At 41.2% G+C, this 27,790-nt stretch overlaps 1 protein-coding gene across 4 annotated transcripts in view; it reads left to right on the top strand.

The window, feature by feature from the left end:
• LOC111254252 (uncharacterized) overlaps positions 1-27,790 on the top strand; it is a 169,279-nt gene that overhangs the window by 18,357 nt on the left and 123,132 nt on the right. For all 4 annotated transcript variants that reach the window (XM_022814895.2, XM_086974373.1, XM_086974375.1 and 1 more), the window contains one exon: positions 943-1,070. In XM_022814895.2, coding sequence (XP_022670630.2) covers positions 943-1,070 — 128 coding nt within the window. The remainder of the gene's footprint in view (positions 1-942; positions 1,071-27,790) is intronic.

Raw genomic sequence — 27,790 nt, 5'->3', positions numbered from 1 at the left:
TAATAGTTGTAATTATTAGCGGTAAAATAATGACAAAGAAACAAACTAGTTCTTTTACCCATCGATCACTGCACTAAATGTCACGTTGGGGTTATCTATAGAAAAGTGTTTACGTCGGCAAACCAATAGAAGGTAAGCAATGGTAGGCGCATTTATGTCAGAATTTGCGCTGGAACCACACCGCCGACTAAAATTTTATGAGAATGCAAAAACTGACTAGTATTAGTCATCTACAATACATCAGATCGTTCTAGATAATGCTATATCTACTCACTCAATTTCACCTCCACTTATTGCGCATAACTTTTCTCGTTTGAAGGAATTAGAAAAATATTGTATGGTTTTGCTCATTTCGTTAAATGTGCTACAGCTTTTGGGCTCGTAGCTCCAATCACGTTTGATGGGGATGCCATTGCAAGATTTCAGGGGGCGTTTAATATCAATCACGTTCTATACGTTGTTGATCTCCCGAAACGTTTCGCTACGAAAGCGTTCCGCTATTTTTTTTGTTGTTTCCTTTCATATAAGTAAGTGACTTTTTTCAAAAATTCACCGAATGTATCTTCCGAAAATGTCTTCGACAAGGTCAAGATGGCGGGTAAACATTTCAGCATGACGTTAGTGGGGTACTGAAACGAATTCAAAACCATAGGTTGCCTGGTTCATATACAACAAGCATCGAACTGAAACGGTCCTTGCAACAGCGGGCTTTTCCTCATAACGGAGTTACGATAATGTGATTTGTTGCTAATTCTAAAGGACGTAAGGCACCGACAGTCCGATACCAATGCTTTGTTCGTTCGTAAATCTCCAACAGGTAGCATCTTTATATACCAATTGTTTGCAACGATAAACTAAAGGCAATCAAGAAATTTATTGCATAATTTCACATATTTGTCGCTGTTGTATGTTCCTCTCGCTTTTGAATTATTGTCCTTTTAGATGTTACGACAGACATGAGATGTCTCCGTCGATGGCTTCGCGACCTTGAGCTCCGTCTACCTGCGCCGAAGACTGTGCCCCCGTATTGGACTCTTCACGACCTCAAAACAAAACTGGAAAATCAAAAGGTAAGTTCATACACAAGAAAGATCAAATAAAGGAAAATAAGCACTATTTTTAGCTTGCATCATATAGGACTAAACGTATGGTTCTAAACCGCCGGTAAAGATAGTGAGCGTAAAGGACGCCGCACTGATTTGTATGAAACTAAACATCTCATACGAAATGTTTATCATTTCGATCACAAACCCTATTTATTCTTATAGACTAATATATTTATTCAATATACTCTAGTATAAGGGAATCACCTTGAAATATTAGTTTTCATTATCCTTCCAGAAAATACTGTTTGGCGTCAGTTCATAAGCTATTTACTGTATAAACTGTAAAAAAAAAACCGTTAAGAAAAATCTGATTTCCGCCGTAAGAATTCAGTTTATCATACGGCGATGTCATAATTCTGAGCATGCTATGGCCTCAGGTTTAGTGAAGGTAATGAGGTGGAACAAAGCATTAGCTATTCTCTACAGATGACAGTAGCCAACATATAATGCCGATAATGGTCGTCCAGTGATTACAGCCGGTGGGTTTAACCTTCCAGGCTATTTTTTTTGTCTATGGAATCGATTCCAGTCGTGCGGTGACGAGAACAATCGAGGTAGATAGTGTTGATGCATCGCGTAGAATGCGCTATTCATTCATTACATACCCGAAAACGACTTTATCAGAATGCTAAAAAAGATCATTTATAGATTCGGCCTTTATATTCAAGTAGAACAACATCATGTCACAACGCTAATTGTTTATGGTTCGTTTTTTGTGCATACGTACTCCTTTACTGACTCCTCAAAATAGAGATCGGCCTGAATCATGGTATATAAGGTGCCTCCTCAATAATCTATAATATTGCATAAAATTTTTATTTTTATTTTGAGCACACTAATTAATCGTTCTAAATAGTATATAACTAAAATAAAAAAAGGTCACCAAAAATAGAGGGAACGGTGCAAGCGTTCCAGCTCGTCGACGACCGTAAGCTTGACTGAGCGCTGTGAACGGTTTGAGGTATGAGACGTGCGTTTGACGAAAACGCTCTCGTGAACTTGGAACGTACTACACCGCGACGTACCAAAGCTGTCTTACAGAAATGCAGCTTCAGATGTATACGTGTTTATGACGAGTTGTTCAAGGGATCATTGATCATAATTCGATTTTTATCCAAGCGTATTTTTTTCCCGTTCGGTTATCCAGTGTGGTCCATTTTGGCTCAAGCAAACAAACCCAACGAATCATGATTCACTGCGTATCCAACAAAATTTAAACACCTATCAATGTAACCAATTCAATATTTTTTTTTTTACTATTTTAAGCTATCTAAATTTAATTTTTTAATTCTTTTAGTATGTCGCTTGCGTAACCTTTCGAAAGATTCGATGACATTATCACTGCTTTCGTAACTGCAATTCCCAGTTCGCAACAGGCACACTGAAAGGAAAGGCGTCTTATAGGGTCAATTCTGGCCGACACATTCTATTGGAAGACCAAAAATGAAAGTAACCTTTGATCTAGGCGGACATCTTTGGCACAAATGTTAGAAGTTTCATCGAATAAATAATAGTACATACCATATTAGGCGCATTATTAAAAATGTCGGCAAATGTCAATGTACACAAACCGACGACACACTGATGTCTACCGCTATACTGTCTTATAGGGTTCAACTGTTTAAAAAAATAAAGAGGCAGTTATTGAATCGTGCCTAGTCACTGTCTATACACAGGTTTACCGTATTACCGCTTCGTTATAGAGAAGCCTTGTTTGGACAATATTGTCTATCAAACACATATCTATCAGCATATGCTTGATGCATCGATACCATATCAAAACGATTGTTCCCTTTCTTACCTCGGCTGCTTGGGAAGAATTCGTTTGCTCTAGCCTATGTACATGCTTTCATTAGTAGTAGGATTTCTAGGCTTGGGCGTGCACTGCATGAACTAGGGCCATACGGAGCAGTCGCTTGTTACCTGCTGGCAAAAAAAAAGGTAGATCCGGCGATTTTAAAATTGGCGGAAGTCGGCAGGAAACGAAGATTTTTGGCCTTAAGATCCTCATGGTTGTGCTGGTTGACCTAGGGAAATATAGCCTGTAGAGGAAGGAAGTGCGTTTCGCTTTTGTTAGCTGATGACTAAGGTTCTGTTTCTCACAGAGGAGGTTGACAACCTACTGTCACGTGTTCCTGTTGCTTTTCGCTCGCTGCATATAACGAAGGTGGGGGTTTGCTTATGCTTGTTTGCCCAGGTGGTGATGCTAGTATACTGTTATTAGTAGTTCGCTTATTAGGGGTGAAGGGTAAGGCGTTTTTGGTCGATTTTGCCTTTCAGGCAAAGCTGAATCATGACTTCATCTTCTCATCATGCTATCGATGTTCCGTTGACTTCAGTTGATAAAAAACCTGGTGCGAGCCACCCGCCTGTCTGATAGAATGTCTGACGGCGGCGCTGGTCGAAAAACCTAAAATAGCTATAAAATAGTTAATTTAAACTATTTTATTTTTTATTTAATCTTTAGCTTGACTTTCCATCATACCAGCAAGATATCAATCTCATACATTTATATTATGCCTTTGGAAAATACTGCCCGAATCATAGAGGAAAATTTTGCGATACTTAACACTCCATAAATCGACTGTCCCGTATATACCGCTGATGCGGGGGTTCAAATTTATGCCTATTCGTTTAGGCGGAATTGGGGATTTGTGTTACCATTTTAAGCTGAGCTGATATAAGGCATTAGATAAACAACTGTGTCACATTTCTTTGAGTTGAATTTCAATAGTCTTAAAACTTCAAATAGTTATTTAAAGCAGAGAGATAGATTTGATTAAGCGGTGGTTATTCTCGTGCCAGTCACTCACTCATTTTACGGGTGGACTATATCATTTTGCTTTTTACCTATAAAACACTATCACCATCGAGCCAGAGTATCAAACCGGCCCCATAGCATATATTAGCGAATTAGCTAGTGTTGTCAGTAGTCCTAAATATGCGGGGATTAATATTAAGTGTGCGTGATAATTTGAGAAAATACAATGAAAATTATTTGTGCAGTTTACTGATAACGGGTACAGGTCACAATGTACCTTTCTCGTATCGCACATCGTGTCCGCATCACAATCTACCAACCCATTCTATTACGCCACATTATAGTTGCGGTTATTTATTATCGTCTCTCGTTCTTCATGATGAAGGCTTATGAAGCAACCCCGAGTTCTGCATGAGGGTGACGGGGTCTTCGGGATTGAGGTTCAAGTCGATGATTCAGCGTAAGGAGTGCATAATGTGGGCGCCTTTCGTAAGACACAACACTCCCTAACGAACCACGCAGTACGTATTGAAGAATGAAGCGAATGCGATAATAGGGAAAAAAACACATGCACAATGTGCGCAAGACCCTGAAAAGGTGGCCGGCGAGTTTACTAAACTAAAACAGTCTAAATACGATATGGAGAGTATGATTATGCACAAATATGCATTCGTCCATACGTACTAATATAAGGCCAATAGCAGTGCGTTGTCGACATTAACGGTCTCCAACCGTACCGACTACACTCGGTGGGGTTCGAGTGTTCGTCTATTTGACTGGGGCGGAGTAGCTCGTTGAGCTATTATAGATACAATGTGGGCTGGCAGACGCTCGGTGGCCTGAGAGGGTCCATGTCGTCTAAGGCTGGACAAGTTAAGTTAGAAAGACGAAAGCTTAAAGCAAAAATGGCTAAGTATCAGAATAAGGCAGGATATACATGTACTGCTCTGCTGGGGTTGTTTTCGCTGTCAACGATGTTGTTGTTTTCACAGTGTCTCTGCGGTTTAGGTTGGTTAAAGCCCGCCCCTCCCATCCTAAGACCCCACAATCTTCCCCTGGCTAATAACGGCTAAATAGGTTATGAGCATGAATATGAATAGACGGCACAACACCAGTGAGAAATGGGTTTCTACAGAAAAGCCAATAAAATGGGTTATCTTAGTGTCTAGTGGCTAGTTTCCGAGCGTGTAGAGGCTAAATGCATAATGGCATTTGACATTTTGAGCGCAGCTTGTGCTAATAGGGTGAATATAAAACGTATACGAAGCGTATAGTCGATATTCTATCTAAGCGCAATGTCATACCTAATCTTGTAGGTAAATATAATAGGTGAACAAATACAATCTAGCACTATAACGTATGGACATAAATGTTTAAAATGCCGATAGGGGCAGATCAACGGCGCCCTAGTATTCTATAACCCCATTTCTTCTAACTAATCTTCATCAACGGAAGTATAGAGCATCGTCTCCGCTATTGTCTATGTACCAAAAATACAGTGCTAAATAAATGTGTTCAGTGTGGAAATTTCCGAAGATGCATAATAATATACCTGTCTGTCGTGCACCACGTGCATTGCTCATGTTTTCTGTGATATAAGGATGAGCTTGGACTACTATCGGCTCGGGGTAGGGGGTCGAATAAGGCGCTAAATCAGAGATTTTTATAACTATTTTTTCAGATAACTATTTTTAATCAAGCATACGATGTCCTCTATTCTTAAATTTTTCCTCTGGCTCAGCTTTGACACTTTACAGTGTAAATACTCAGAAAGCTTGAGTTCGACTTCATTTTCGGTAAGAAACATTTCATAATGTTTGCAAATGCCATTATAATTCAACATAGCTACGTTCGATTGACTATAGTGAAGTCTCCTGGTGTAGGAAAGTTATGTTTCTTCTCAGCTAAAGTTATGCCCCGTCGATTCCGACATCTGGTTTGCTCGGCTTGAATGAATTCTCAGCCTCGCTACTCTATCTACTGATTGTTAAACATACGTTTCATGAAGTGAAATGACTTCTATTAGGACACAAGATGTCTATTTATCATTTATTTTACGTTAGGTTCATAAGATAATGATTTATGCGTAGTAATAAAGCATTATCGCGGCAACGGCATGTATAACATTGCAACCTTTTTAGATGAACGAAACAGGGTACTGCATTACCTTGACAATGAATATGTGAACATTGCAAGATTTGTTAAGTGATGAGGCCTAGCCACACGTAAAAAGATGGGCAAACGCCAATAAAAGGTAGCTAGACTGTAATTTTATAGAACAGAGGTTCAATAAAGGTTAACAGAATACAGACGCTTCAAGGCCAGCTCTTCAAAAATCGGCAAAGTCCCGTAAATGGTTTATGTCCATTCTGACCCTGGCACAGATGACGACTTACTTCAGAGCGCACTAGCCTAGCCAGCGTTTGAACAACCCAGAAATACCGCAAGAAATACCCACAATTGGAGTCATTGCGATAGCAATATAAACAGAGGTCACACAACAATGTATGGCTTTGAGGGGAATCTAAATGTTGGCCGTGGATCAATCGCTCATGAAAATCCAGATTTTAATAGGAGTTCTAGGTATAAGTAAAAAAAAAAAATTAATTACGATTTTGGGAAACTTTCTACGCTATATTTTTCTTGCATAGAATGATACTTTCTCATTCGTTGCAAACAAAAAAGATCTCTAAATTTTGTGCGATGTAAAAGAAAACACGATGCAGTATTGAAAAGTGAAATACCACTATCATACCTACGGTTGCAATCCCGCGTTTACTGAAACAAAAAGCCGAGGAAACAACAAGTGTCGTCTCACTCATGTCTGACTGAGACAGAACTTTTAAAACACCACGAGTCATCAACGATTCTAGCCACATATATCATTATTATCACCTTGTTCAGTGGCATCAGACTAGCAAATGAAAAGACTGGATTTATTTTTTCTACCCATGCAATCCATTTCTCATTGTAGTACAACCACTGGTGCTTTTAAAGCGGCCTACTGTCGGTTTGTCAACCAAGAAAAGTGCATCTAGGCTTTTTAGTTCGGGCAAAAAGGACTAAGGACTAAGCCCGAGGTCCTCGATGCAGTCCGACTCGCGTTCTGTCCGCCTGAGAGTGTGTGTGCACCGCTTTCTCGTCAGTATCGGTCAAAGCGAAGATTCAACAGAGTAGCAAAAAGACTTATCTGCACTCCGCGAACACAGCTGGCACGAATAACTAGCGGTCGTGATAAAAGCAAGTGAATCAGAACTTCAAAGGAGCAGAGAGCAGAACAAAGAAAAGGCGCAGGGAAGTGATTTAACGCTTCATGAGCGCTGCCACCGCCCCCTTGCAGCCACCGTTGCCGTTCCCAACCCCACCGAAGCCATCTATGTTCCACAATCACCCTGACCTCAGTACCCACCGTTATCGTCGGAAAAAGTATAACAAAGTACCAATAACTTTTTTGTACGAATTCCTAAATGTTTAATAGTGGAACGTACCGCGAAGGCATTCAAGTTCATGCGGGCCGTCCTAGAATCGGGTTAATTTTTATACAGCGGATCTCGTTATTATCACTTACTCTATACATGTGAAGAGCATTGTACAAGTTCGATCGGATCGGCGGCTAGATAGAGTTTCGACACTAGAAATTTCTGACCCGATCGCTTCGAACAGTTCTCCCTTTCGAAAATGCCGACCTGGGGCTTTCTTAGAACCTGAACGTATTGTGACGGATTAGAAGGAACGCTTCGAAGCAAAAGAGCCATGAAGGAATCTTTCAGTGTACTGCTGATGGCCTCCAATGTTAAAACTGGCCAATCTAAATATGTAGGAAGGAGTACAGGTCGAAGATTACGCGTAGACTTGCAGACTGACGGGTTGCCTCAATTTTCATTAGGCGGAATGATAATGAACAAACATGGCTCTTGGCCTTTTCTCGTTTTTGGCCTTGCGTGCAACAGTTAACTGAAAAACATGACCGACACAGAGCGTGGCGGCAAACGATAATTGATTATAGACTAGTAAAATGTGAAAAGTGTTTTTGATACTGTTTGTTTTTTCCAACATTCGGACGAACATTAGTAAGACTGGACGAAGTCTGCCCGTTTTCAAAGACCGATTAATATAGCTAAAAATCCTGGTCTACGTATGCGGACGCGCTATTACTTCAAAGTTATTGATCGTACCAAAGACCCACACATACGAAATATGAATATCTTATATGCTAATGCCTTTCTTTTCTATAGGAAAATCGTTTCATTCTTGCAGATAGAGAATATTACGGTAAGTTCGAGTTAAACTTGAGTCTGCGATTGATAATTTCATAATGCCGTACAGACAGACAGGCTAGACGCTTTCAATCGGTATCGGTACATATAATAGTCACGTAATATATGAACTCATCCAAAGCAAAGCCAGCTCTTATTTTCGTGATGTGACCTACCGCACGTAGCAACTTGGCAAGTGGATACATTGCTAGCAAAACAAAACGTTTTACTTTTAAAAGACAACTGTAGATTTCTTGTGTTTCCTGATAGCAAAAAATATACAGTTCCGATCTCTTTGTCTCCCATTTATGTTTATATCTCGGTTTGATAAATGACTGATCTCTTACGTTAACCAGGTCTACGCTGGTATACATTGAAGTGGTAGGTTTTTAGAAGACATCACTGCAGCCTCCTTTGTTAATGATATTCTCATCTTGTCGTCACAGGTAAGCCCGACAGCAGGTTTCTTTGTCAAAAATACGCTAGACGTCAAGGGTCAATGTTTACTGCATTTTTTGTTGCACCTATGTGTCACCAGAGCGGACAGTTTCCTAGAAACCCTAAGTAGAGTGAAATCTCCACCCACGCCTGTGTTCTTTGAAGTCTATCGTTTTAGCGAACAAAGCATAAATGATACATCTTCCATGCCGCGATATCTTCTATCATCGCTAGTCGGCATCGACCGAACAGGGAAGGATCCAAATATGATATATGTAGACGTGTTCACTATCTACAATTTTTCGTTTGGCCCAGAAAAGTTCAGAGGCGGATAAAAATAGAAAGGCCCGAATGTACGAAAAACAGGGACCTTTTACAAAGGCTAAATTTGCGTGGGCGCGAATCTATAATCGTCTTCGGCAGGTTATTAGGTCAGTAGGAACACAAAAGCCAGACGAGTGAAGGGACAGATAAGGTGCACGCTACAAGAGTGTCTGTATGGCTTTGATGCCCTTTCGGTTAGTCGCTATAGAGGATCCAATCTGACTACTATTCAAGCCACTGACGAATGACCTCCTGGCACGGAAGTGCTAAGGTGTTCCTGGCCTCATATTGGCCGTACCGAGCAATAGATGCGAGCAAAGCAAAAAAACAGTTTGCCCTTTAATGAAGGCAGCCTAAAAGAGGGGATGGGATTAGAGGAGATCAGAGAAAAATGAGGGATGTCAATGGCACAGAAATAAAGACGATGAGGGGGAAGCGTTTATTTTAGTAAAGCTACGTCAGAGTGGAGCAACGTCCTTATTACTTCCCAAAAAAAGATCGGAACGCCTGATTGCCTATCGAAGATCAACAGCAGTAACAATAATGACACAGCTGAAAAGGTCTAGAAGGCACTAGATCACACAATTCTCTAGATACTGCGCGTATCCCAGCATATAACTATAAGTGATATTGATATCAATTTCGAATTTGGTAACATTGGAGTAATAAATCTGTGGCATGTCTAAAGTAAGATGGAGGCAAAGAAAAAAAATTGTATATGTTGATGAAAACAACAAATAGTAGCGAGTCCATAAAAAACAAACAAAACCAACTTTTCCATTATATAAAGCATGCGAATCGTGTGTGCAATGATCTGACGCGAATTTTAATAAACTTGATTGATAATAAAGCGAAATATGAAAGCGCATTTTCTCCAATGTGCATATCGTCACTATAGGGCAAAAAAGACCAGAAAGCCGCCCCCACCAATGAAATAGTAGTAATGGCACACGTTCGTATGGTGATCGCGATATCTGTACATCTTTCTATTTGACTGCAATTTATAGATGAGGAAAGTTGGGCGTAGCCTGTTTGTCTGCACAAGATCAATCCTTAGTCTTGTCCTATAATAACAGGACGTGCACAGCCAACAACCAGGTCGGGAGGGCAACTTCTTTGCGCCTTAGATTAGAGAAAAAAAAAGCTGATGTTACTGCTTAGAAACTAAATAGGCTCACTGATCGCATTGTTCTTATCTACCAAAACCAGCGAAAAAAATGTCGTAAAGAAACTTCTCGTTTCCATTTATATGGGATACGGAGAGACTAAATAAGTTTGATAAACACTCTAAGAAGTAGGCTTCGCTCAGATATTATTATTATAGATATATTAAAAAAATATTAAATTTCAAAGAGGTATCTTGTTGACACCGAAAGGATAGTCGTCTTGTTTATCCTTATACCTTGTAATCCTTATAACAAAACGCGACACGCATAAATTGTGTAGACACGTATTAGTTAGTTAGTTAGTTAGTTAGCTAGCAAAACGGCCTATATGTTGCCAATGTACATAACCCAGGTGGGCATTTTCTTTGTGACGTCAGATGTCTGATCTACTCGCGACTTGTACCTACGTAACCACTGAACTGTTCTGTCAGCTAAAGGGCCGTCTGCATGGAAAAGTCCGGGAAAATATATGAGTAGTGGGTTCGTCGGGTCATTTATAATATGAGTTTTAGCACTGCGGCGTCGGCGTGATTTTCGCCTCATCACACAAACATCCCTTAACACTTCTGCTGAAAGTATACTTGTCTCGTCGGTGACTTAGAGCTGAGGACCGTGCTCTCGTACGATGACTTGATACAGATATTTAACTGCCTATGCTGGGTACTCAAATTTATCGTGTAGTGTGGGGTATGCAGAAACTAGGCTGTGTTCAATGCGCAGGCCAACTGCCAAAGTCTGCAGCTACTGCAGGCATGGTCGGCTGATACCCGTGCACCCATAGTATTTCGATTCCTCGTAAAATGAAAAGCGAGTGCGTGGAGGTGGGTGCGACGTTGGAATATACCGTCCGTTCAGTCGCTATTTTGACTGAGCCGTCTAAGCTAGAAGGGCCTGACAACAGTGAACGCGACTGGGATTCTCCACTGAAGGGACGGGCGAGCAAGCGTTTTAGTAAAGCCTAGAAGCAGCAGCAGCAGCAGCAGCAGCTAGACCAGTGTACAATGAAGTTCTAATGGGAAAAGGCAGACGAATAGGAGACTTTGGAGACGCCAAATGAATATTTTATTTCGCGCCATCTTGCCTCGGATCTGCCTCCCTACTGTTAGTCTCATTACCCAGCCATCAACTTTCCGAGCTTGCTGCGGCTCGATGAATCGCTGGGTAGCTCAAAGTCGTAAGCTAGTTAGAGGTAAACCACGAACTCCTGAACGGCTACGACTAGTCAGAAGCGGACAACAAGATTCTGCTGAAAACACTCTGCGGCCGTTACAATCACTTGTAGTAAAGGTATGCTATTCGGTTTATACGTTGATTAACTGCAGAGCACCGATCCGCGAAGAACTTATTGGAAGGTATCAGAGCAGTTTTTGATAGGTGTGCAATAAATAGAAAGCGCTTCCATCGGCCACCGGCTATAGACCCCTGTGTACATATCTATAAAGGAAGAATTGTTGAAAGAATGTTAGTAAACACCATGGGTACGCTGTGCTGGCTACTGGCATAGCTCCAGATGGGATACTGAACTGTTTAAGCAAGACCTATTTTATTGAGGGGTGCTAGGGTGTAGTAATCGCGATGGTAGCGATGTACCTAGAACGAGTTGGCTCAAACGTCTCGTTTGAACCCATATTCAAACGAGGGTTGAATTATGGGTATCCAGAGTAGTGGGAACAAAGATTTTCAATTGAAAATTATCGCGTATTATATCACATTAATTCCTACTTCGTATCAGAGACCAAGTACACTGTACATGCTTTCTTTTGATCCCACACACGTCCGTGTGTTTGTGTTTCATGCTACTAGTTGGCATCGTCGTAGTGAGAATTATCTATAGATGCCAGCTAGTGAAACAACTAGGGGGACAAATCTATTGAATAAATTCTTCGTATAAAATGAGCTTCAGTAGATGTTCACTGTATACACAGCATCTATTAGTTAATGTATTCAGGAGCAGGTATTAAGCAAACAAGCAGACGGCATTGTTCTACTGATTAGGGGTGCAGTTAACGTGTCATCTGTCCAGCGGATTAAAAACAACTTAATCTTCGTCGACGTCAGACCGCGTAAATACTGTAAAAATCATGTGAAATTCTGTTTTTTCTTCAGCTCCTCATTTTTAGATAAGAAAATTAAACTGAAAATTTTCACGTCACTAATAGAATGTATTTACCAAGTGCTGAAAACTATTTCCATATTAAATTCCGTTCTAAAATGTCTGGTTATTAGGATTATCAGCAATAACTTGCCCAATAAGGGTAAAAAGCAGTCTTATTAGATTAGCGTTGGGCATAAGTTTTATGCCAACTTCTTCGAACATACAACGAATATCGACATTTCGAACGAAGTGCTATACGACTGCCTTTTATTTGCTGCGTCAATATGCAAAAATGGTACCAGTCTCATGTCTTCATCTTACAGTCGAAGCGTGTGTCACACGAACTTATCCGCAGACGAAAAAGCCTGCCATCTTTTACCGGCGTTATCCTTAATGGATAATGGATGTTTCTATAAGCATATCCAACCATGAAACTTTTGCTTTTAATTCTTTTACACGAGAGCGTTCTTCGGGGTGGGAAACACCCTGCCACAACAAATGTCTTTCTAAACAACACGATGACAAAATAGCGCTTAATTTCTAAGCAAAAACTCAAGCTGTAAAATGCTCTTCCTTTTACTTATTTTTCAATAACTATAACATTCTCTTTATGACTATAGTATATCGCATAGGTAAGTAAGTTAGGGAAAGTTATTGACCAATATAGGAATATATGTGCGTGAGAAAGGGCTGGCTGTTACAGCTTTGGACGCATCTGTCGCTATGGCTTACCATTATAGCGCGATATCGTTATCGTTATGTAATAGGGTCACGGAGTATATTATAGCGAACTAAACGTGTCGAACATTGGTCATTGAAAAGAAAAGAGCACTCGCCGGACCGTTGGTGACAGTGTCGGTTCATTACGGGATAGGATCCAAAAAAAAAAAACTTTCGCGTCCGTTATTGCCGTTACGGGATGGGATCCAGTGATCAAATAAATGCCGCGCATCGATTCCATAGCAGATAAGTCACAGGTCGCAAAAATTCACTTTATATTTTTGAAAAATTGGTCAATGTGAAAACAACGTTCTGGTTCATCGTTTTGGGACGCCAGGCGGCGTCTCAGTTACGTATTGTTAACGATACATGCTACTGAAGTTTCAGGTAAACCCTTTATCTAGAGCGACATGTAGGACCAAAGCGCTGTGACATCAATGATACTTAGCTTCCTGACATTTGCTCTTATAGTTTTCACTTATTAGCGACCGAAGAGGACAGAGTCAGGTCGTTTCGATCGAACGATTGCAAAACTATGAGTAAAGGGTTAACGGGTGATTCGTTAGAGTCACCGCACTGCTTTAGAAAATCAACTGGAAAGCTTGCTAACGGTATAGGAAACGCAGATTTTGTTTGCTATTTGCAAAATAACTCCTACAGAGATGATGCAAAATTATCAACAGCTTAAAGGCTCCATTTATCGTCACCCGCGTTAGTTACCCTTCGCTTAGTTAAATAAAGTATACACCCGTTACTTTTCCATACGACTATTGAAGATTGAGACCTCGTTGGCAGAGAAACCCAAGTGCGAAATTTATCATTATCTACACTATACAAATCTTCGTTGTATTAGTTTTCTGCGTATAGAGTGTCTTCATAATACGGTATTCATAAACAACTTAAACTTGACTCATCAGTAAAGGGTTTCGGCGGATTCAGTAGTCATAAAGATCACTAGGGCGGAACGGCAGATCTATAGTAAAGACCTAAATTCAGCAAACAAAAAAACTGGCTTCCTTCATTAGCCAGCCAATTTGTTCACATATCGCAACGGCCTAATATCAAGAGAAAAACAGGGTTCAAAGAAGAATAAAGGCTCTATAATAATAGTAATTGCCTGTGTTGGGAGTAGTGGTCTAATAAACGCAACTAAGTAAAGCATAAATATTCGTAATGGGGTATTCGAGAAGTACTGCTAAAAACAAGCTTACAACTGCGAACAATCAATGATGATGACGATCCACCAAGTAAGTTTCTAGTTATTTCGCTTCAAGGGACGCATGTACGAGCATAGAAATGATTGACTAATCCCTACCGGCGGAGATACTTCATTCTATCTGTATATAAATATGCAGCCTGAAAGGTATCTGTTCGTACACATAAGACTGAGCTAATTCACCACGTGATCCGAATATTATTGCCCTATGTTGGTTCTCTCTCCCTGGGGGAGCCATGTAAGCATTCTGGGAACAAGGTCTAGGTCAATTCCATTTACCTCCCTCCGCATACGTCCGTCCGGCTATCCACATAGTGTTCACCCGTACATGCCTTGTTCCATTTGGCCACAACCATAACTTCACATTAAGTTCACTAACCCCCCAGTACCCCAGCGCAGCGGCTAAGCGACTGTTATTTTCCGCCACATTTGGATCTGCCACCCACAGAAATAACATTGAGCCGAGGCAAGTTCTCATGTCTTCGAGCCATTCACGCTTCAGGTACTATCATTAGCGGGCACTGAGTACGGTTGGCTGTTTTTGGAGGGCGCGATATACATCGAAAGGTGGATGAATACATATCATCGTCAGTAGGCGTAGTGCTGACAGTAAAGGTGATATAAATGGTTCACAACTGGATGCGAAGGAGCAAATCACCTCAGAGGTTCATTGGCAGAACGCGGTGAAGAAGATCGGGACGCTTGCTTCATCTAGAAGCCTCATCGTTGAATAGTACAACCAACGAATTTACAAGGTACAACGCAACCAGCCGGCAAATAAGCAGGAGTCATGTTGTGATAAGATCAGCACCGAAAAAGATGGACAATACTCGGGGTAGCCAGAGCTAACCAGAATAATAAAGACGTCATATCATATATATGTGTAGACATATCTCGCGATGAGATTCTGCCGAGACTAATGAGCGAGTTCTGAAGGATCGGATTTAATTTTTAGATTATTCTATTTTTTATGTGAATTGATTGCGTTTCACAATGGCATGTCTTCACGAACTCAGATGCGGATATTCTAAATACAGAACATTTTTGCGCGTTAGTAGCGAGCGACAAGGCCAATTACACTATGTTGAACTAGAGCGGTATTCGCGCCGCTCTTTATCATTGTTTTTAACCTATCTAAGTCTTTCTTCTAGTACTATAGCTCTTCCGTATTTTATCGCTGCTTGGTACCCGCACACGTACTTATTCGCAGGTCGGTTCGCGGGACGGTGTCACTATCTTTTTTTAGCTTGATGACTATCTAACGCAATACAAACGTTTGTTCTATATAATTCTATAACATTCTATAGTAAACAACGTTGCTTCGCTAACACACTTAATAAATACTAGATATGGTTTACTGACAAACCGGAGCCTTGGGCAGTCGTTCAGTCTAGCTTCTGACGATTTAACATTTTCAAATATACCATCTTTGTCAGCTTTTAGCAGTATAGAGGCGATATGAACGTATCCTTCGGGGCATTGCATAATCGATCAAAGGAGGAGTTTTTCTTTCGTTGTGAAGAAAATCTGTCTATCTACAGCTCTGTGGAATAACCTTTGAAGAAACAGTCTTCATGAAAAGCGTGAAACTGTTTAGTGCCGTTGTACTAACATAGCTGCCGCGGTTGTTATTGCGATTATTAACCTGGCCATTGTGGTGTTTTGTTTAACTATTGCTTGACGCTGTTCATTGGATAGCCCACATTGTGTATTATTACTGTTTTCGCCAAGTTCTACTATATATCAAATAAATATTGACGGTTTCCCGGTGCGTCCACAACGGTTTTCTTCGCGCACTGCTGCTGCCCCGCGTCCCGCTTACGGTTCCCCCGGAGGGACCTGAAGCCGCCACTTGTGCTCTTTTTTATCAATTTGTAACGGGGTGCGATGGCTTAGCTGGCCTGAAACAATCGCTGCGTCACAATAAAGCTCTGGGAATATAGATGAAGGCACGTTTGGGAATCCAAGGATGAGGCATTGTAGAAGGCAATCAAAATAGAACTGTAGTGTAATAAATGCTGAAGTGCGCTGTACTGGTTACCTGCTGTAATCGGGACAACTTCAAGCCACCTTCACAACCGTAGGCTATAAACAAAGCGAAGTGGTAACTTTAGGCCTGTTCAAGCTCTCAACTACTAAATAACTACTACTATGTAAGCTATAGGTGGTATTCGATACCTGAAGGTACTCTGTAACACATTATTACTGAGCTACATTTAGTTTGATGTTGTTACGTTTTAGGTCCTGTTGTACTCAAGTAATAATTTAAGCTCTAGACCGAACTGTATTTATCTAACCTGGCTGATGATGTCGATCGTGTGTGCCAAATCAACAGAGGTGAAAATTATTATTATTTTTTTTTGTAATTGATAAATTCTCCGTGTTCTATTGATATTCATTAGCCTACGAATGAACATCTATTTAACATGCGACGCTCGCTAGCTGGTTAAGGCGATGTTAACGATAGAGCTAGTTGGAAGAGCCTTCCAAACAAAAGTTTATTTCCTTATTGATTTTCTCGTATTCGGGTACGATAACTAGTTTTCTAACATTACTACGTGCAGCCGCAATTCAGTAGCATAAAACGTACGAATCTAGCGTTATAGTTGGGACCGGCGCACTATGTTATTTTTATTTATCCGAAGTTACCGAAACTGTAGGTAGGTCCGTGGTGGCCTTGTGTTCATGTATCCCTTTTCCAAACCTGATATAGAGGGGTTAAGCTAGAGCGGATAAGTTCATGTTGAACTACGGAAAACTGAGGAGGACCTGAGGAGCATTGTTGTATGTTCCTCTTCTACCAAAGGATGGTTCGAAGGATTTGTGAACGTAGATTATCCACGTGTGCATAAAGGAGATCTTGTGTGGGGCGTGTTGGTGAAAATGCTTACAATGTATGAACTTGAAGATTCTGTTTTTGCAAGAACTTAGTGCTTTTCTATAAAAAAAAAAAAAAAAAAAAAAAAACCTCATTTTCTCGCCAAACCGTGTTATATAGTTGTGCACATCGTCACCATCTATGTTAATTTAGCTCGTCTGTCCCGTAGTTTTGCTTGGCAGTAAATCTTTACCAGCTGTTAGTTTCGTATGAGAAACTAGTGTTATAGTATTATGCCCTGTGGCATGATGTCAAATTCAAACGAGCAGACAAGAACCTGCGCCATTATTTTTTACCTAAGTCGCCCCATGTATTACAATTAGGTCGACCTATCTATTCATCGACAGTCCCGTTTGAAGGCTCGGATATGTCGGTGAGATGCATCAAAACGTGGCAGATAGACCGTCGTGGGCAATCGATTAGATATGCTGATAGGCGCTAACTCTGGCCTCGGTTCATATTCAAATGCAGCCGTTGTGACAAAATTACAATGAACAGGGTCATGTTAGACAGGCAAACGCATATAGGAATTGGTTTGCATATACCTTGAACACGCAATTAATGGATCGCAATTAGGTAAAAATAGGCCGCAAGGTTAAGTTATTTTATGTATAACTGTTTAACGCTTGGCACAGTGGCTTGTATTATAGAACAGAGGCGAAACGGCTCGAACGGAAATCGCGTTCGTAATAATGGAAGTGTGTTTAAATCTCCTTTGGCTTTCCCGTCTTGCCTAGACTATTTTGGTTTATCGCGAAAGTTTGCCAGGCGTAACAGCTTCACCGGCTATGGGATTTCGTGCCATTGAATTCACCATGGTAATTGTTTGACTATATAACAAAGGTCTGATCTCATTTAAATATAATACGGTAAAAGTTAGCTGCATTTATTGTTAATTGTGCCTGGCTAAAATGAATCGTTACTTATCAAAATTCTCCTGCTCTTTTTAGAAGTTTTTTTTTTTCTAGCACTTTGTTGCCAGTGTAATGCATAGGTCATATTTATAATACACATGTATATACGTGTAAAATAATAATCTGGGTTAGAGGGAGATAGCTAGCTGTTTATAAGCTACTTTTTCGTAGTATTTCCTTAGCCTTGCATGGGTTTTTTTCTCACATTGGCTTGATGCTGGATATCATATGCATTTTTTGAGCGGTTTCTGCGGCTACAAAATATAGTATCATGAATTTCAATAATCTTTTACAAAACCTCGTAGTGCCTTATTTACCTGTGAGAAAATGTATTCGAATGCAAGCACCATTCTATCATCAGAAATTATACTTTATATATAATATACCACGTTTTATTTGTTCATATCCGAACGACTTTGCCTGTACATGTGGAACAGGTGACCCATACCGCAATGTTATTTCTATCCCATTTTAATTATATAGTCTAATTTTTACCTACAAGTTGGAAAATGTTATTAATTAAATAATATATGCACTTTCAGATTGTCATAGTCAAAATCGGCGTACGACATCGCCTATCATCTGTGGTCTGAGGCTACAGCAGTAATGCATAATTGCACTCAGACTTGCTGGAGTGCGCCTGATCATTGCTGAGTCAGGCGGACGTCGTTTTCTGACTGACCCATATTTTTGTTTGACCTCTTCTTGATTCACAGCTTTTCCTTTTGGATATCGTCTAACGATCGCTATTCACTACGAAGTTCACTGTCTTCTTCAATTTGCAATCTTCAATTACTCTAATCCGTAATAACAACACGTTGAGCTGTAATAATACAAACATTAGATGACTGTCTTCTTTCGGGTTCGAATCGGCCTTCGGCCTATACATTTCTATCGCGGAAACACATTGGAGATTGCGTCAGAATATTCGGAAGTGTAACGCGACGCAGTAAATGCCCCTCGGAAATAAGCCGAAAAGTCAGCCAGGTTGCTGCGGCAGAAAATGGGAGCATTCCTACTTCATTAAGGGCTAACCGAGTGCAGTACTTTGCAGTTTTGCATTTTTTTTTTCATTTACAATGCAGGCTCCTTTGCAAATTGGCTGTCTTGTCACTGCCTACACTGGAACTATTTTCTTTTCAAGTTTTAGTTAGTCGTAAATGTCCACAACACCGAAACCAATTAAAACATCACAGAAGATTAGACCAGAAGTGTTTATTCGAGTTCATAGGAAATTTTATAGGTTTATTTATTTGAATTTTATAGATCAGAGCTGGAGGTTCGACTCATTCAACCAAATATAGCTTCCAATAGAACGAATCTTGTAATAGTTTGATTTTGAAAAAAAAATCGTCGGGATATATTTAGCTAGTCATTAGATGTTAATAGAAACTGTAGGGTCCTCTGACATGATTGTCTAATATCTGTTTTGGTCAAGCTGATAACTCGATTCCTGGGCCGATTGTCGCGCCAGCAAATAAACAAATGAAATAGTGATCGAATCAACCGAGCGCGAAATAGATTAAATATTGAAGTTTTCTCAGCATGAAACATGGATGAATGTACGTATCATAGATACATGCCTTCAATCTACATCGAAGGATTACATGACACTTTGCCTAAAGTTATCTTAATGCGTTCGTGACATAATCACAAGATATTACAGGCATGGTTGTCATCGACTCTTTCTACATGAACGGCTTCTTTCATGCTATATCAACAACGTGCTAGAAGCGCACACTGCCTGTAAGTTAGTTCATGCGAGCCTTAATCTACTTTACGCTTAAATGTATTACGAAGTTCGACACATAAAATAGGTTATGATTCGACACTATTTTATACTATGGTACAGATGTGTTCTTCATAGCTCGTCGTACCGTTGCCACTAAATGATGGGTGTAGACCCATCTTAGTAGCTGTCGTCACTGACCGGTAGATGGAGCCACTTTTCTTTCCGTATCCACGCTTCGGTTCATTTTGATTGAATAGTGCAACTGCCATAGCGCGATGTGTTCGGTCTATAATGCTGTACCCGCTTTGTAGGATGGGCAATTATTATTACTGCCTGCTTCGACTTCGGTGCGTTTCTGCAATACCAAAGGCCATGTTCATCGTGCGTAGAATAGCCGGTGCTCTGCGCCTCATTCTGCCAGAACGAACAGGCCACAGCTAGGTAACTGACAGCATTGCGGTGCGTGCGACTTCTTCCTTCCTGAAGGACTTGTTGAACTTCTGGGAAACCCGACTTCAACTCGCGTGTCTGTCTGCCAGCAGCCTGGTTCAATCTGGTGATCGACAATCTAATGATGTACTTTCTCAGAATTTGTTCAAATGCTATCGCAGTTCATTGCTTATGTTAGTGTGTTGATAGATGCAATTTCTATAGTGCACGATAATAAAATAAGAAAGAAAAATGAGATGAGATCAAACAGAGGCGCCAATTACGGCATCTGGACAACTGCTTGTCCTGGCCGAGTTCTTGGCCACGTCAGCGTGAACTATATGCTGATGGTCCCCGCGATCATCGTAAGAACGGTAGTGGATTAAGCGATTGGACCAGACGTTGTCGCCAGCTTGCATACGAAGCGGTTCAACGTTCACAGCCGTCGTCGCGCGACATGCTTTCACACGCGCCAGCTGCAGGTCGTCTTCACATGACACCAGGAACAACGTTGTAATGCTAAACCTCAAAGTAGAAGATAAAGAAGAGCAGGCACCATCAGCAACGCCAGTAACAACGCTAATAGTGCAACCGCAGTACACGGATTTTCATCATTTTTGTTGTTCAGGCAGCTGTCGTAGACTGTTAAGTAGTATCAAGGTCCGCAAAAAAAGAGACCAAAGGAACAAATGCCTAACGCTCAAACGCAGCTGTCTCTTAGTACGACAACGACCTGAAGATGAATCCGGTTGAAAAGGAAAAATGCATAAAAGGAGTGGGCTTTCTTAATATTGAAAGGAAAATAGGAATAGGCCCAACTAAGACAGTGGTAGCAGCAGCAGGAATCACAATTAAACGGAACAACAATAACAGCCCTCCATGACTCATCATTGTTCTCCCGTTACCGTGTCGCGAGGCTGACACATTGGCTTTGCTCGATTTAATCAATTAAACACAAATAGCTTCATATTGGAGGAAACCCAAGCTCTGGATAAAGATCGCCATTTTGCTCAGAGAAGAACCTGCCTCGTATATATATGAATATCACGATTCATAGGGACGACTGAGCTCCATTCAAATAAGCTGTGAAGACTTCGGTTCTTTCAGAAGCAAACGCTGTTAGCCCGTTGCAGGCTGGCAGGGAAAGATGCACTTCTTGCAGGGTAGTACACATGATGTGACCATCATTATTGGCAATATAAGAACCATTATTGCGATCATTATTCTCTCTGAAATTCTCCCTAGTACAGAAATAATGACAGATAAATGCGAATTTGTCTGCCGTCCCATTTAAACTTCTGAAAGTCGTCCAAAACGTTTTTCTATAGAAGTTCTCATTTCAACTGCCGATAGACAACTGAAGGACAAACTATAAGAAACGTCTCTCAGATCGTCAACAAGAAGATGAGATCGCCTATAAGAGGTAAACTAAACTCATTGCAAATGAACTGTTATTACCGTGTAACAATGTTAATCTGAATTGCTTGGCTCCGATCCGCTTGGCTCAGAAAAACTATAACGTACAGCTCGAAAAAAAAGCCCTTCTACTATTGCCAAAATATGCCTCGGTAGTCAAACAGAAAAAGAGCATTTACAGCCACGTGTTACCTACCACCAACCGCTTGTCACAATTAAATATAACAAAATGTGTGCACGTATTTGCACACGTGTTGAAGACCACGCATGCATCGCTTCAATGTTAATGCCTGTATACAGACATCGACACTTATCTTGTTCTTTTTTTAGACGTATCCTGTTGCTGCTACCGCTGCTGATGAGGCCCCGTACTAATAGACGAAGACGGCCAGTAAGGTGACTCTTTGACAAAGTACTTGACAGGCGCTGCTTTTTTTCTATCTCTGCATTTCTGAATTTCTCGTCGAGTGGTAAGCAAAGATTCATCTATTTGCCCGCTACATTGTCCATTGGTTTGCTTATTGGACTCCACTCAAGTTTAAATTGTTCCATTAGCGAAAAAGGGCAAAGGACTAGCCATAGCGGCGTTGATTATACTGTTTGCCAACTTGCCCTCCCAACGGTTGTCTGCTGGATTCGTCTATCACCGGCTGGTCACCCACAAACGCGTCACTCATCAATAATCGTAATAGTCACTGTATGGACTTCTATCGAGATAAAGCCAACATGGAACATTTTTCTATTGATGTATTCGATCGTATATTATATACGTGTTATAGATAGACGTGCAACTATGAAGGTACCTGCGTGACTTTTCAATTATGTAAATTGGGTTAATACTACATTTTAGTAGTATCTTAGTGTGTATGCTTTGTAGAAATTTGACAAATGTTTAAGATAAAGGATGGTCGGACATACTTGATGGTTCATTCATTGCTACTAAACGTCATAAAATATTTAAAAATAAGCGTGATACGGGAATGTGACTAGTCCCATGACCTGTTAGCGGTTTTTGGCTATTCAAAAGGAAACAAGATGCCCTAATTGACCATGATCAATTTTAGCAGTCTAATTATGGCTAACGCTATCTACCGATCGCGTCTCTATCGCGTAAATGTTGACCTTGGGATTCTAGCTTACGGTATCACCACTATTTAATCATATCATTGTTATAGCAGATAAAAAAAAAACTGTTTCAGGTGGTCCATAAGTGGAGACATGACGGTCCATCATACATGGTGATTATTATTCCGTTGCCCTCGGTGTATACTAATGGTAGAGCTACTGAGCGGTTTATGAAAGCAAGAACAAAATTCTATGGCTCGGAAGCCCTCATGGTCAATGTTCAGTGAAGTTATGTCTGTAGCTAGCGGGTGATTATTGCGGTGCCAAAGCCATGTCTATTTGGGTGCCGCATGTCCGTTCTGCGACCAACTGAAATGAACCGAATTTCAGAACTTTTAGCGACGGGCAAGTCAGTGCGTGCAGAACTGGTGTTGAAGTTACCTTCGATTTGACGTTCCTGGCTCTTATGTCTGTTGAAAACTAACCGGTCGAGGCCACTTTGCGAGTCGCAGCAGGCCTTCCAGAATATATTTATAGCACCCATATATACCCTGTGTATTCTATTAATGCGTCGACTTGCAGCCTTAATTTTTCTACTTGTGTAGATTTGTGCAGCTCAGCTGGGTGAAAGTCGGGGTTACCTATTCGAGCTATCCATTTTTTGTTAGTATTCTGTTAAAGCTTCAAAATGGAACCCGACAGTTGATGAAGCTGACGAGCCATCTGTGATTTGAAGTTGAAGTTCGCTTGTGTCGTATACGTTAGTGCATGCTTAGGCAGAATGGGTCGTCGTTAACCAGCTAACGGAGCGATTGTTTGTCGACGTCCGATACTATGACATAGTAGAATGCTAGACAACTCACCGCTTGTGGCAGGCATCCCTGACGGAAGTTCTGTTTTCTTCTTCTCCTCATATTCAGACTGGAGACTGTTTTTTCAACGTTTTGATTCAGCACAAGTTCTGGCCCAACAACGATTTTTACTAATTATCTTACAGCAGAATATCCCTTATGTTGAGTTAGTTTTCCACTAGAAATCGTTGCTGCTAATGACAAGCTTTGCTGGTAACTGGCGAGGCTACGTGATCGGCTGTCATAGATGTCGATAGCATGATACTGAGGTTCATGATGACCATTGGTATTGGTCAGCCATGACGAGTTGTTCGTCAGATAGGGCCTTTGAGAGATGGTCGAAAAAGTGTATCCGGCGTAGAGCGGCACTAGAGAGTCACTTTCATTGCAACGGGCCATAGTATGAAAATGGCTGTTTACGACACGACTTTAGTGATATTAAATGCCTAAGTCAGCAAAAAATACTCTGATAGGCAAACGTTTTACTGACAATATACGTAAATGCTTACAAACTGAACCTTTTATCAGACGCTTGTTATACGCGTACAGAATAGAGTAAGCGATAGCGCTGGAGATTTGGGGAGAGTCGGGAGGTCTCTGCCTGCAATCTGGCTGATTATGTGCAAGCTGACGCGCCATTGTATTTGCAAACCTGTTAAGTAAGTTATTATTCCCTACTGGCAGAGGCCTTAATAGCCGTAATTTTTTTTAGAACACCGAAATAACGATTTGGCACGTACCAGTGCTCACGTCAAATCAGTCGAGTGTCTCTATAATTATTCGATCAGCCAACGTTTGAAGGTAACGCTGTTACCAAACGACGATTGGGCTTCCATCCAAGTGATCAGCATTTTCAGTCTAATTGTGATTTCACCGCATTTGATCAACGTACAGGCCACTTACTATGAAAGTTACTCAAACAGCTTCGCCTTCCTAAATCGGCTGATGCTTTGAAGAAATCTCTCGGCCGTTGCAAACCAACCGTCAAAGATGGATTTATATTGACATCTCTAAACGCCAGGAACTTTTTTCTCTAGCGTTGATGGTTTAAGTAGCGTCGATCATTGTATCATCACGATGTTTGTTGTCATCTTTGACGTTACTAGATTATAATGAATTGATAGAAAAATTGTTTCACTAAAAGAAAACCAATTTATCTGTCGTCATCATTTTTCCTCATTTTCAGTCATCAATTTTTTTTCATTTTCAAAATTGAATTGTTTGCTGTGAAAACAATGCAACGTAATGGTATGGCTGTGTGCGCTTAATAGTTTACCTATTCAGATTTATAAGAGTGTATGGTAAGCATTTCAGTGTTATGCCATTGAAATAAAAGGGTTTTCAATTAACTTCAGACGTGGACGAAGTACCTTCGTAGAACAAAAAGCAACGCTCTCATCGACTGACGTAGCATCGGTTCCGATAAAAAGTGTACTCAGCCGAACGAGATATAGTTTCATTGTTGAATATGCCTAAGCACGTCGCCTTTTGCCAGGCCTCATTCGTCTTAGGGGTAACGAGCTCGAATTATCGACAGCCGTACATCGTTAGCCAAAATATGTTTTGAAAAATATTACATACAACGGCACGAAGTAGAATGTTGTGAGGCTTTACGCGAAATCAAAATTGCGGAAGTGCGGTTTTTCCTTTAAATTTGGCCTATTGTATATGCTAGGCACACAACAACGGACTTCCACTTGTCTACGCTAGCTAGCAACAGCTGGAAATTGATATTTTGCGACTAGTGCCAGATCTCGTTAAGTAACAGAATTTAGCTATTACTTTTTAGCTCTAATGAATCAAACGGTGTCGTCACATACACGTAGTTTGGTGATACATGCAAGCATCTGGGGAAATTCTAATTCTGTGCAAAATTTACATGCGAACGTCGTCCCCTATTGTTAAACAGGACGAAGCGCCACCCTATTTAAACCTGCACTAGGTTTTTTTTGTTTAATTATTTTTTTTTTATTTAATTTTTATTTAGTTATTTGTAAAGCCCTTTGGCCCTTGTCCCATATGTAAACTATACACTTTGCTATAACTTTACAATGGATTGCTTTTGCTCATAGTCAGGTATTTTATTTGCTTAGACTAGGAGCTGTTTGGCCTCAAAGGTTTCTGGCTGAGATTTGTTCTTTGTCTGGTGGTAATTTAGCCGAATGGCAAGCTTCCCTGGGTATGTATGTTTGATCACACGGTGAGTAGCCATTTAGCTTCAACGTTGTACAAATGATTCACGTAAGAGTCGTAATACCTCGATCTTTCAGGGCTTGGGGCTAACTCGATCCATCGGCGTGCTCAGTGGTGACGCTCGTTGATTTGCTTTCCTATATTTCCACTCGAGAATTTAACGCAGCTGGAATTGTTCATATAACTACTAGTATTAACAACGTTTATATATATATACAAAACCGTTGCTATATGATAGTTTACATCTAAACGTTTGGATCGATCTTCACAACTTACCATTTCCTTGGCGGCGGTACGACCAATTACACAAACGACTGTTCACAGCGCTAGCCAGTTTGACCAGCGACGTGTTAGGCAATGAAGACATTTCCTTGCCTAACATTATCCACTTGCTTGCAGAAGAGTATAATTGAGGTTGTAATAACATCTAAGGGATTTAACACGATCTTTTAATAAAATTTCAGCATTTCCTCTGCTAAAGCTATGGCCATTCTGTCTTAGGCTGACGTACAATAATATCCTATGGTACTGTACTGAAACATGCACCAACTCTACATTGGTAAAGCCTAGTTAGACGTAAGTACGCTTGCCACGTTCGGTCTTTGATGGGATTCTTCAGGTGCAATTGTATGATTTGCTTACGGCTATATTGCAGGCCAGCTGCTATCGGAGTGGCGAATAATTACCGATTGATTCTTAGGTAACGCGCCCGTCCTTTCTGTTATCTGACCTACGACCCCCTACATTTCCAAGATTGGTTAGCCATCTACAGTTCGAAAAGTAATTAGGTCAACGACTTCTTCTCGAAGAAAGGCTTCACCTTAGTGCCGCTCAACTGCCCTGTATTTTCGCGGACGGCAGCTGCTACTAGCAGCAACTTGAGGTTGTGACCAGTCGGGAGCATATCTGATCAGATTTGCGTCTGCTATCGTTGCCGCCATCGCTGACCTAGTTTCCAGACAGCAAATTTCTGTCCTTCAGCAACGAGAAATTTCGCTCACCTACGCCAGCTTGGGCGATTGAGAGAAATGACTGTTATTTCACATACTACCCGGTACATGCTTATGTCTGTCCTTATTCAAGTAGGCCTAGCATGGTCGCCCGCTGATCAAATTCGGGCTATTTTTGCTGTCGCTCTCACTGACGTTCTGCTTTCCTGCTTTACCATCAAGAGCTTTATTTTGCCCTTCGTTAAACACTGGCGTGGCCAACAAGTCCTAGTCGTCTTTTTCGTAAGCTCGATAGCCGCCAGTTGTCATCCAGCAGTTGGGACAACGGTCATAGTGTGGTCGGTCTCCCGTTAAGCCTCACCGTAATTGTCGCCACGACTGTCTATCAAGCGGGCGATTGAACGATCACCATCTCACGGCTGGTGACGCAGTCACACAGCCGCTACGCCGAATTGCAGCGTAAGGCGACTCCCTGCGCTGACAGAAGCTTTCGACACACATTTTCCCTCAAGTCAATTTTGTAGCTGCAGCATTAAACTATCTACTACAAGCACGGCAACTTGAAGAGGGACGAAAGTTACCACAAAGCTCTTATCGAGAACAAGTACCCGTGTGCAGGATTTTTGTGCTCTAGTAGCCAAGATACCGTCGATCCGGGACTTCGTGGAACATTTTGTGGGTAAAGGGCCAATGGCCCAAGGCTTAAGAGATCGACAAAAAGTTAAAAGTGACAAAAAGACAACCCTCACCATTATCGTCAACTTCGCCGTCACGAAGTTGGAAAATCATTCTTTTAAGGGCCCAGGCACTCTGTTTATAAGCAATAATTTAACGATCTTATTGAAGAGATGAGTGAGGCAATGGCAATGGCAATTAAGACTTCTCAATAACAGTGGCCGCTCCCTTGGCGCCGCGCAATACCTCTGCTATGGCAGATAGTAGCAGTACACGATCACTCGGTCAGCAGGAGAACCAAGACCAGCTGCAATCATCGTTGCAGTCGCGATTGAGTCTAGGCAAAGACGTCATCGCTTCGTCATTCCGTTCCGTTCGCCGATCTGTGACGTTCCCCAGGCTGAAAGTGCTGCCTGAGATTCGGCGAGAATAAGTTACCGTGCGTGAAGTTACCGTGTTGTGTGCGGTTGGCGGGTAAGTGGGTAGCATTCTTCTTGCTGCTGTTCGTCTGCTGTAACGACGGCAGACGTAGCGACGGTGGCGGCGGCAGCTCTGCTTTAGTATATTCCTATTCCGTGCGCCGTCTAGCAGAAGAAATGGACCCG

Source organism: Varroa destructor, unplaced genomic scaffold (assembly GCF_002443255.2).
Source record: "Varroa destructor unplaced genomic scaffold, Vdes_3.0 BEIS01000007.1, whole genome shotgun sequence".
In the NCBI taxonomy this organism is placed as follows: Eukaryota; Metazoa; Arthropoda; class Arachnida; order Mesostigmata; family Varroidae; genus Varroa; species Varroa destructor.
The sequence above is the reverse complement of the archived record's forward strand: the minus strand, read 5'-3'. Positions and strand labels throughout refer to the sequence as shown.